Genomic DNA, 12,287 nt, shown 5'->3' on the forward strand with positions numbered 1-12,287 from the left:
TGTGAATGGAAGCCTGGGTGAGAGCTTGTGTCTGTAGTTGTGAATGGAAGCCTGGGTGAGAGCTTGTGGGTGTGAATGGGTGCTTGGGTGAGAGCTTGTGGGTGTGGGTGTGAATGGGTGCTTGGGTGAGAGCTTGTGTGTGTGGGTGTGAATGGATAAGAGCTTGTGTGGGTGTGAATGGAAGCCTGGATGAGAGGTGCTTGGGTGAGAGCTTGTGTGTGTGGGTGTGAATGGAAGTCTGGGTGAGAGCTTGTGTCTGTAGGTGTGAATGGAAGCCTGGGTGAGAGCTTGTGTCTTTAGGTGTGAATGGAAGCCTGGGTGAGAGCTTGTGTGTGGGGGTGTGAATGGGTGAGAGCTTGTGTGTGGGGGTGTGAATGGGTGCTTGGGTGAGAGCTTGTGTGTGGGGGTGTGAATGGAAGCCTGGGTGACAGCTGATGTGAATGGGTGTGAGAGCTTTTGTGTGTGATTTGAGAATTTGTATATAAGAGAGCATGGGATTGAGAGAGCGAGACTGGTCAGGAAGGTGATGTGTTTCTGTGTGAGAAAGAGAGACTGGTCAGGAAGATGACTGGTGTAAAAGAGACTGAGACTGGTCGTGGGGTCTAATTGGGGGTATGTGTGTTGTGAGTGACTGGTTGTGGGAGCTAAGGAAGAAGATTGAGGACAGAGCTTCAGCAGCCCTTGCTGCTTCTGGTGAGTGCTATTGACCTGGAAGGGAAAGGAGTAGGAGAGTTGCTGGAAAGGATAAGTAAAGGTGGCTTTTTAAATTCATTTTTCTTGATTGACTGCCATTTAAATTATTGGGTATTATGCGATGTCTGCTGTTTTGAAATATTTTATTGATATTTGGACATGTTTTAATAATTTTTATGAGTGTTTAATTGAATATTATTCTGTTCAGCAGCTGTTTTGTAAAATTTTTGGTATAACTTTACAGTTATTTCTGTGGGGGCTCTGTAGCAGCTTGGCTTATTCTGTTTTCCCAATAGGAAATGTATTAGTGTTTAGGGCCTGGTTTAATAGTTGTATTTCTTAGATAGGATTGTTACTGTTTGCGTGTGTTCCATAATACAGGTGTAACTTTGTGCGGGTTAGTTTGTGTGCATTATTGCAGATCCTGGGATTATGTTAGGTGCTATATTTCTCTTTCCATTTCTCCAGGTTCGCACTGCATGCACAGTGGCTTTTTTGGTTTTCCATTCCAGTTTCTGTCTCCATATTTATAATTTGTGTTTTTTCTGTACTTGGTGAAGGTCAGTTCTGGGTGTGTGACCGAGGTGAGGTATTTTACTAGCATGTAGGCATTTGTATCAATCTTATTTGTTGTGTTTTCTCAATAGGATATGCATTAATGGTAAATTACTGTCTTTTCATAAGGAAAGCTATTGTGCCTGGTAGTAAAGGGAGTTTGTTTTGCTTTTACTGAGATGTCATCAGAACCAGAATATCTTTTTTGTATGGCGAGTTGTACGGGTAATGCCCTAGATCTGCTCTGCACTCATTGCTGGAGGTTGAGGGGATTCCTGTGGATGCAGAGTGCATGTTTACATTTAGCCCCGTGATGGTCACATGTTCAGTGTGTCACGCATATGAGAACCATTTGTCAGGTGTGTCTTGGCCCTATTAGGTATTCCCGCGTGATACAGAAAGTAAAATGTGCAGCCAAGCAGCACATTTTACTTTCAGAAATTAGCACCTACCCAAAGGTAGGCGCTAATTTCTCAGGGCACCGGGAAAGTGCACAAAAAAGCAGTAAAAACTGCTTTTCTGTGCACCCTCCAACTTAATATCATGGCGATATTAAGTCGGAGGACCCGAAAGTTAAAAAAAAAAAGTAAAAAAAATAGAAAAAAAAAATTTGAGATAGGCCCGAGGCTCGCAGGTCAAAAACCGGACACTCAATTTTGCCAGCGTCCGGTTTCCGAACCCGTGACTGTCAGCGGGCTCGAGAACCGATGCCGGCAAAATTGAGCGTCAGCTGTCAAACCCGCTGACAGCCCCGCTCCTGTCAAAAAAGAGGAGCTAGGGACGCCCTAGTGTCCCTAGCACCTCTTTTTACCGCCGGGCCTAATTTAAATAAATTTAAATACTGTATCGCTCACCCGCTCTCCCGCGATTTTACTGTATCGGCCCGAATGTTTTGTGAACTTTTCCTCTAGTTACTTGTTCAAACCTCTCTTAAACTCTGCCATGCTAAATACCTCAACCACGTCCTCTAGCAACAGATTCCAAGGTTTGATTGTTTATTTTAAACCTGCTGGCTGTTAGTTTCATGGATTTAAGAGAGTTTCTGATTGATTTTACCTATTGATATGATATACGATTCTTTATTTTGGATCTTCTGTTTGAAAGGAAGTTTTTCCATCCTTCCGCGCTCTCTATTTGATTATAAACTTATTTATTTACCATTGGATTCTCTCAGCCCACATGACAAAAGTCTTGAAGAAAGTGTGGATGCTCTTCCAGTATCTAACAGAGGAGAGGAGAAGTGGTGGCATTTATGGGGTTATTACTCACAGCCTATACCCTGGGTAATTGCAAATGACAGCTTATGGTGCTTTAGCCCAATAGAAACTGGTTCTGATTGAACCTGAAGCCCTAAAGGAGCAGGAGGAACATGCTGCATCCACAAAATACAGATATATATATTCTAATGTATCACAAAATGAGGTTATAGGCCAGCTCTGATAGTACTCTGAAAATTCATTTAATCAACACCACCCCCAGCTCCTGAATCTGAATCTAGCCTCCTGAAATTACATCAGCGTAACCAGAACGTGAACAGCTGCTGTTAAACTTGGCACATTTCAGCTGCGACATTAAAGAACAGTGGGTCACTGGGGAATGCATCTTTATATCACTTCTGTCAGCCAATGACAAACAAAAGTTCTGCTAGTGCCAGTATTGCTTTTTACATGAGACTGTGACAGACTGCCTCGTCTGTGAAACTATCCACAGTAAAAAAAAAAAAAAACCCAACACTGATGGACCCTCCCACAGTGGGGTCAGGCAGGCAGTTTCCTCACACAGCCCTTAAATCTTATATCCTTTAGTAACAACAAAACGCAGGATTGCCGGCAGCAGATTACTCTCTGATTTATGAATTCCCTTCCCCAATTCTCTTTCTCCCCTCTTCACCCCATGCCACCTGCTAGTTTAAGTTATGTTTGTACCTTGGCAGGGTAGGATCCACTTTCAGCCATGCTGGGGCACAGAGCAGCAGGGAGGTTATACTTGGCACAGTGTGTTATCATAAACAGAGTAGTCGGGTTTCTGGAAAAGTCTGACCATGAATTCTTTGGCTGACAACAGAAACGGCGAGTGAAATTGCTATCCTGGACTTCAGGATTTTCCTGTGCATTCCCTCAATTGCAGATCAGCCCTTATCTGTAATATAAAAACATTAGAAATACTACAAAGTGTAGGAAATGCATAATTGAGATGTGTGGTAGTAGAATCGCATCTTCATCCCTTCTTTCACTTATTCCTTTATTCCCCTTCCAAAGCCCATTTGATCCTCTCCCTCTCCTTCTTTCAATTCCTTTCCATACCCAATTACCTCACTCATCCTGGCTCTTCCCTACACAAACCCCTCACTCACCCTGGTTTCGCCTGCCATGAACCCCTCAGTAACCCTGGTTCCCTTGCAAACCTTCACTCACCGTGGTTCACTACCCTTCCCTACATACCCCGTCTTTCAACCTGGTTCACTCCCTCCCTGACTCCATGATGTAGTCACTCCCCCTTCCTAATCACTTTCCCTCTTTCACTTCCTTCTCCTCACCTGATCCCCTCACTCGCTGGTTTACTACCCCCCCCCCCCATGAACCCTTCATTGACTCAGTCACTCCCCCCCCAACCCATTTCACTCCCCACTTCCCCTGGTTCACTCACTCCCCCAATTCCCTGGTTGATTTGTTGTCTTCTTCCCACCCCGCGATCCCCAGTTCATTCTTTCTTGACCTCCATAGACCCCTTCACTCACTGCTCACTATAAGCAAATAGGAGGAGGAAGAGGATGCTTTGCAGTGCCTCCAGTGCATCCTCCCTCCTCTCCTGCAGGGCCTGAGTGTTGTGCTTTGAACCACAGGGTTGAAAGCACAGTTAGCTGGATAACTTGTCCAGTAAATTCAGTGGGATAAACATCCTGCTGAATATACTTGTTAAAGTTATCTGGCTACATATAAGAACATAACATAAGAACATTAAATATGCCATAGTGAATCAGACCAAAGGCCCATCAAGCCCAGTATCCTGTTTCTAACAGTGGCCATTCCAAGACACAAGTACCTGGCAAGTAGCCAAACATTAAATAGATCCCATGCTACTAATATGGATTACTGCACCAGAACTGGCATGTCTCTTTACACTCCACATCTTCCGTTTACATGGATTTCCCGAGCACGTCACATATGACAGAGGAGTACGATTCACAGCAAAATATTGGCGTTCATTGTTCAAAACGTTCAATATCACCCTGGATTTTATGATCACCTATCGTCCATGGGGGGAATGGTCAATCCGAGCGGACAAACCAGACACTCAAGAACTTCCTCCGGGCCTACACCAATGTATGATTTTTTATTTTTTATTTTATTTTAATTTATTTATTATGTATGTTTGTAAACCGTTTTGATTAATTCTTTCGAATTGTAAAAGCGGTATATAAACATTTTTAAATAAATAAATAAAATGCCAGGATAATTGGGCTTCCCTTCTGCCCTGGGCAGAGGTTTCCCACAGTTTGCACATCTGCACCTCCACTGGCATCTCACCATTCCAAGTAGTTTATGGGATACAACCCCTGCTTCCTCTGCCTCTCCCTATGACAGTACACTCACCTGCTACCCAGTTAGCTGCCCAAGAACTCCATGATCTTTGGGCCCATGTCAACAGTCTCCTTCAGAGGACCGCCCAAAAAGCTAAGAAGACCATTGACACCACCAGAGGCTCGTTCCTGATTTCAAAGTGGGCGAGAAAGTGTGGCTGAGCATGTGCCACATATGCCTCAGAGTGCCATCTATGTGACTTGCTACTCGCTACACTGAGCCATTTACTATCCTCCTGCCACCCAACTTGGCCATACATAATGATTTCCATGTGTCTCTATTAAAACCCTTAATCCTTAATCCTGGCCCTCGAGAGCACTACCGAAACCTCAGGAGCTGACTTCCGAAGATAGCACGATTTACGAAGTAAAAGAGATTCTAGATTCTAGGCAATAGGGCAAGAAATGAGTATCTTATCTTCTGGAATGGGTATGGGCCTAAGTAAATACTTAGGAAGCCACTTCCAATATTCTGAATACGAATCTGTCAAAGGAATTCCATGTCCTGAATCCCAAGAAACCAAGACCCTCAGGGAGGGGGTTAAGAGGGGGGATACTGTTGTGTTCAGCAGCTGGGATCGCTGTTACGGCCACTTTTACCTATGGCCCCGAGCCCATTATGACACTGCCAGATGCCGAGGAAGGCCTCCGAAGAGAGACACGGCTGACCAATGCGTTCTGCCTGCCTCTGCTGCTCCCATGAACGCCGACACTGGTCTCTCTCTACTTGCATGGCAGGACGCCGTGCTCCGCCTGCCTCCAAAGCCGCATTTGTCCCAGGCACTTCCTAAGTGTGTGCGTGTCCGACCTTGCCCTTCTTAAAGGGCCCGTGGTGGGAATAGACTATCACACCCACCAATGACATCACCGCCTGGGGATCATAAAAGGCCACCACTGCAGTAGTTGCTTGCCTTGGCAATAAGTTGACTACTCCGTTAGAAGTGTTTTGCCTCTGCGTGTTCTCATCTCCTTGATTCCTGTTGTGGCAGTCTTGGTTTGTGTTCCTGAGTTCCTTGTCCTTGTGTTCCCAGTGGTCAGTCTTCGGTTCTTCGTCATCTTCGTAGTCAGTCTTCAGTGTCTTCCCTCCCTGCCTGTGCTGTTCCTTCCCTCCCTGCCTGCTCTTCGACCTTTGTCTCCCTCGGACGGATCTCTGGTTTGAATTCTCTTCTAAACTGAATCAGACACTACCAATCAATCACTACAATGTTTTACTTCTTGTTAAACTTTTTATCTCTCCTCTAACTCTAATCCCAGTTAGAATAACCCCTGTTTTATTGTAACTTTTTCTTCCGTGCACTTGTTATACTCCTGTAATGTATACTCTTATGTTTTAGTTATGTACATTATAATGTATTGATCACCCCTTGTTTTATGTAAACCGACATGATACGAACTCCCGTGAATGCCGGTATAAAAAAACACAAATAAATAAATAAATAAATAAAAAATTCGGCTTGGAACTTTGACTTTGACCGAACTCCACTCTCCACTGACCACTGCCTGGACTTCAACCCTGACAGAACTCTGCGTGCCACTGACTTCACTGGTTCAGCCTGCCCCAGACCCTGGCCTGTGATCTGACAATTTCGATGGGTCTTCACTTCTACTGCAGAGGCCCGCACCTAAGTCCTGCCAGCCCCGGCACTCAAGAACTGAACCTAAGGGGAATGAGGGCTGGCATAGGTGAAGCTCCATTTGGGCATCTGCCACAGCCCAGGTCCTCCAGCAGAAAGTGGGGACCTGCAAGGCTCCTCTCCACAGGTTGCATCAACTCCACCTCGGCCCAAGGGTCCACTCTCGCAACACATTGTATCTGTGGATTGAATAGATACCTGCCCCCCCCCCCCCCAATAATCAGTTTTCTATAGCTTTGCTTTGTGCTGTATTCATAATCAGCATTGACAGTTCTATAACCATTTTTTAAATTATATTTCATGATTTAAAGCATAAAAATAGCTTCACAAGGAAACCCAACAATTGCACTATATATTTGTTATTATAACTCTCTGAGCTTCTTTTTTATGGTAAGTAAAAGAGCAACAAAAACAAAATGGAGCCACTTAGTCACTAGGCAAATGTTAAATTGCACAGTGCTGTAGTAATCTGTTTTCCACATTTCATTTCTACTAAAAGAAAAAAAAATGTAATAAAGAAGGTGCATTGCTCATTAGAGAAAGGAACACAGATTAAGAGATAACTACTTGTTTTTATAGATCCTGTCATAAACGGGTGGGAACAGTTCAGAATAGTCATAAGAAAATGTATACGAGAATTTGTTTCTGACTTGGATGCCACAAAAAACAACTTTATGCCCTGATGCAGCAGTTAAGGCAAAACGTTGGCCATGTTGGCGTTCACACTACACATCAGAATTCACGACTACCTGGTGTTGGCTTAAGCAAATAAGTCAAAGATAAGTGTTTTTCCTATAATTAAAAATAGGTTGGCAAGCAGTGAAAGCAAATAAGATATCAAAGATAAGAATTTCTGAAAATGAAAATTTCTAATATACTGGCAATGAGTTTAGAGATGGCAAGTATGTCCGTAAAACACAACATTGTATACAGTAGATTAAAATTAATAAAAGAAAGAGGTTTTTTGGACCCATGATTGAAAATTCTGAGCATTGATTCAGCCTGTGGGCGTTTCTACTCAGAGCTGAGGTCCTTTCCGCTTATATATCAAATTCATTTAATATAGCACAAAAATTGATTATGGGAGATTTGGCATGTACTCCATAAGAGCACAAATCCAAAGTATCAGAAAAAGGATCTCCATGGGACATTTGCTCATTTGGCACCATGCCCCCCTCCCTCCACATCCCAAAATGTCTTCACTTAGGAAGCTAACACCTAGGTCTCAGTGTTTCGGGGAGTCTATGGGAACAGGGGCACAAAATCTTGTTCTCACGCAGCAAAGATTGCTTTTGGAATTGCCCCGGATGTATCAGGGACAGTTTCCTGATTAGCAGCCAATATCTAAACTGCCATTTCATATGGTCAGTATTATTCATCCTACGTTCAAACATGTACATCTTTATCCGCCGCTGTTTCAAAATTAGCAAAGATCAAGAAACTCTGCTGCACCTCATGAAAGGAGATGAGCAAAAGCACAAGGTTTAGGGAGGGTATTCTAAGTGTAAATACAAGAACAGCCGAACCCCTGTTTTGGTGTCCGATCTAGGAGTAATCTGTCCATCCCCCGCCCTGCTCCGCCCATCACAAAGAAGCTTCCCAAAAGGCTCCCAAAATTGCCTTCATACTGGTTCCAGACTTTTCTGAAGCTCTTACAGTAAATACCGGGTTTGCCTGAGCTGCTCCCACCTTTACCCCAGCAGATATTTAAATGGTGGTGATTATACTTCAAGGATGAGTTTTGAAGAAGGCAATTTTCAAAAGCCATTTACCCAGGGTAAATCGTCCACTTTTTTCCTGGGTAAAATGTGCATGTGGGGATCAACAATACGTGTAACCTTTACATGTGAGAAGAGTAGTGGACTCAGATGTAGGAGTTAGGTAGGGGGAGGCAACAGTGTGGGTAGTTTTGTGTTTTTAAAACTATGTGCATTGTTTTTCAGGGGAAAAAAACTCCGTGGGAAAAACAAGTGCAAAACCTCTGAGGGTACTTTTCCCCTAGACACACATGTACTAATTAGTGCATAGTCTGCAGATACAATTTTTTATAAGGGGGCCAATTAGAAATAAGACAGTGCTATGTACTTGATGATAACATGGAGATTAATGCTTGTATTCCTATTTTAGTTTCCACAAATGAAATCCATTCCAGGTCGAGTAGTTCATATCTGTAATTTACCTGATGGCAACTGCACTGAGAATGATGTCATTAACCTAGGAATGCCATTTGGAAAAGTCACCAATTATATTTTTATGAAATCTACTAATCAGGTATGGAGTTGTATACTGTGGGATCTATGTTTCTAGGTTTATGTCTTCTGCTATTTTTAGTTGTTTGTTAGTTTTGACTTTGTATTTATGATATTAAGATGATTTTATTCTCTGCTTTAAGGTTTATGGTGCAAAGCAGGATATCAAATGAAAATAAAATAAAAGATAAATATAGTTTCCCTGTACGTACCAGGATCAGTCCAGGACACCTGGGTTGTGACTCCGCACCAGTAGATGGAGACAGATTAAAACTTGTGGGCGGAGCCATATATAAGCCTCTGTGCCAGTCACAGCCCCTCAGTCTTACTCTGTCTCCAGTAGATGGTGCAGGTCCAGTCACAGCCCTGCCTGACCTGATTCTGGTGTTGGTGTTAGTCAGGTTTGAATTTTTTGGGCTAGGCTTTTTTGTTAGTTGTTTATATACCAAATTGGGGTTTTTATCTTTTAATCCCTTAGTCTCGGGTGCCCTGCCTCCCAGGGGAGTTGAGAGGTCCTGAGGGGACTACCCTCCCCCGGTTGAGGCCGCTGCCAGGGTTGAGGACCCGGCTGAGCTAGTGGCAGCGTCAGGGGTGACACCAGGGAGCCTGGTTCACTCACCCCTGCAGGAATAAGGGCTTTTCAGTACCAGGGACAGCGTTTTTGTTTGTAAAAAAAAAAGTTTTTACTTTTGTTTTTGCGGATCTCTGTTACCTGGCGTCGCCGCTCCGTTTTTGTCGGTGGGGGGGCGTCATTGGCAGGGGGGAGGTCGCCGAATTGCGCTATTTGTTTATTTTTAATTTTTTAATTTTTGTGGTAATTTTTTCGCCGCGGCCCCGTTTTCTCCCGCGTTTTCGCCGGCATGCCGCGTGCTGCACAGTGCAGGGCCTGCGGCTCGGCGCGCGCGCGTCTTTCAAGGGACAGCCTTTGTTCAGCTTGCGTCCCGGGTGATGAGGGACCCTCGGCAGCGCCGCGGGGGGCTCGTTCCCGGGTCGCGCGTTCGCCGTCGCGCGGTGGTAGCTCCGCTGACAGGCCTCAGGATCTTTTCCCGGTTAGTGCGGGAGTGGCGGCCATCTTGGCCACCGGCCGGGAAATTTCGCGGGAAACAGTGGGGGCCTCTTCTTTTCCTCCTGCGCTTTCCCCACAGCGTGTCGAGGCGGGGGAGGTTCCCTCGGAGGGGCTTCGGTCCCGGGAGGCTTCCGAGAGTGATTCTTCGGATTCTGGTGATTTTTCTGAGGATTTTGCGCTGTTGCTGCGCAAAGTTCTCAAATACAAGCGCAGCAAGCGCATCCGGGGGAATGGCTCGCGTGCGGCCGACCACGGCTCCCCTCCACGGAAAAAGAAGTCCAGGAAGGGCGCGGAGATCGCCCACGGTGCGTCCCGGGGGAAGCGGCCTCCCAGGGGGGTGCCGCAGGAATCGGATCCCGAGGATTCCCCTGAGGATGATACGGAGTCCGCCGAGGAGCCCCTGACGGGGGCCGGGAAGGCAGCAGTGGATGGTACTGCACAGCCCATTGCAGAGAAAGCTGCACAGGCTGCAGAAGGGGATGACCCCAAGGTGGTGCGGCTATTCCGCAGAGAGGAACTGGCACCTCTCATCCCGGCCATTCTCCATGAATTGGGAATTGAAGCTCCTCCGGTGGTGGTCCGCCAGGAGGCGAATATGGATCCTGTTCTTCTCGGCCTCACAGGACCGGCGGTTGCCTTCCCTTTTCATTTCTCGTCCACGGATATCCTTTTCAAGGAATGGGATACTCCGGAGTTAGGTTTGAAAGTCAGCAAGGCCATGGATAAACTCTATCCTTTACCGGAGGAGGCGCTGGAGCTCCTCCGACTTCCAAAAGTGGATTCGGCGGTGTCCGCTGTCACGAAGAGGTCTACCATCCCTGTCACGGGAGCGACGGCCCTCCGGGATATTCAAGACCGAAAGTTGGAGGTACAGCTCAAAAAGATTTTTGAGGTTTCCGCCTTGGGAGTTCGAGCTGCCATTTGCACGAACTTCGCTATGCGAGCTAGTCTGCGCTGGGCCCAGGTACTGCAGGCGAATGCAGATCTCTCTCCGGAGGAGGCTTCCCAAGCAGATAGGTTGGAAGCAGCTATCGCATATGGGGCCGATGCGCTCCATGATCTTCTACGCACTTCAGCTAGATCCATGGTGGCAGCGGTGTCGGCACGCCGCCTCCTTTGGCTGCGCAACTGGGCGGCGGATGGTTTGTCCAAGGCTCACCTCGGGGCATTGCCCTTCAAAGGGAAATTGCTGTTTGGTAAGGAATTAGATGACTTGATGGTTTCCCTGGGTGAGAACCGAGCGTTTAGGCTGCCAGAGGATAGGACCCGGTCGCGCTCTTCGTTTTCTGGCAGAGCCCGTTTCCGGGGTCCCCGGAAGTCCAGGCCGCAAAGATCCACCGGACCTTCGTACAGGCCGGCCTCTTCTCGAAACACTCACTGGCAGCACTCCTTTCGGGGCAAACGCTTTGGCAGGCAAGGAGGAGCCCCGTCGGGTACGGGTTCCAAACCTTCGCAATGAAGTTCGGCCGGCCCATTCCTCGTCGCGCCCTCAGCACGCTGTCCCAAACGTGGGGGCGCGTCTATCCTTATTTCTCGAGGTATGGGCCAGCATGACGTCGGATCAGTGGGTCCTCGACGTGATAAGACACGGTTACGAGTTAGATTTTGCTCGCATCCCAGCGGACAAGTTCCTGGTCTCGCCTTGCAAGGATCCCAAGAAGAAGGCGGCAGTGCTAGACACCATCCGAAGACTAGAAAGCTTGGGGGCCATCTCTCCAGTTCCGGCCGATCAGTACGGCAAGGGCCGGTACTCCATTTACTTCATAGTTCCCAAGAAGGACGGCACTTTCCGACCCATACTGGATCTGAAAGGAGTCAACAGATGTCTTCGGGTCCCTCACTTCAAGATGGAAACCATTCGTTCGGTGATCGCGTCAGTGCGGCCAGGCGAATTCCTTGCGTCACTAGATCTCACAGAAGCATACCTTCATGTGGGCATCCAGCCAGCCTTCCAGCGGTTTCTGCGTTTTTGCATTCTGGGCAGACACTTCCAGTTCCGGGCTCTTCCGTTCGGCCTGGCGACAGCGCCTCGGACATTCACGAAAGTGATGGTGGTAGTGGCGGCGCACTTACGTCGGGAAGGCCTACTGGTTCACCCTTACCTCGACGACTGGCTGATTCGGGCGAAGTCAGAGAGCCTGTGTCGGCAAGCGGTATCCAGGGTGCTACAATTCTTGCAGTCCCTCGGCTGGGTGGTCAACTACAACAAGAGTCATCTGGAACCCACTCAGTCCTTGGAGTACCTTGGAGCCGTTTTCGACACAAAACGGGGCAGAGTGATTCTCTCTCAGGATCGGATATGCAAACTACAGTCTCAGGTACGACGACTTTTGTCTCAACACCGTCCGCGAGTCTGCGATTACCTGACAGTTCTCGGATCTATGGCCTCAACGCTGGCGTTAGTCCCTTGGGCGTTCGCTCACCTGCGGCCACTGCAGTCTTCATTGTTGTCCCGCTGGAAACCGATCTCAGAGGAATATTATGTTCCACTGCCTCTCGAGAATCAGGTG

At 47.0% G+C, this 12,287-nt stretch overlaps 1 protein-coding gene across 1 annotated transcript in view; it reads left to right on the forward strand.

Annotated features, from left to right (window-relative positions):
- RBM20 (RNA binding motif protein 20) overlaps positions 1-12,287 on the forward strand; it is a 272,827-nt gene that overhangs the window by 216,486 nt on the left and 44,054 nt on the right. Inside the window, 1 exon segment of the mRNA XM_029610357.1 lies at positions 8,590-8,733. Within this exon segment, the coding sequence (XP_029466217.1) occupies positions 8,590-8,733 (144 nt within the window).

This window comes from Rhinatrema bivittatum, chromosome 7 (assembly GCF_901001135.1).
Source record: "Rhinatrema bivittatum chromosome 7, aRhiBiv1.1, whole genome shotgun sequence".
In the NCBI taxonomy this organism is placed as follows: Eukaryota; Metazoa; Chordata; class Amphibia; order Gymnophiona; family Rhinatrematidae; genus Rhinatrema; species Rhinatrema bivittatum.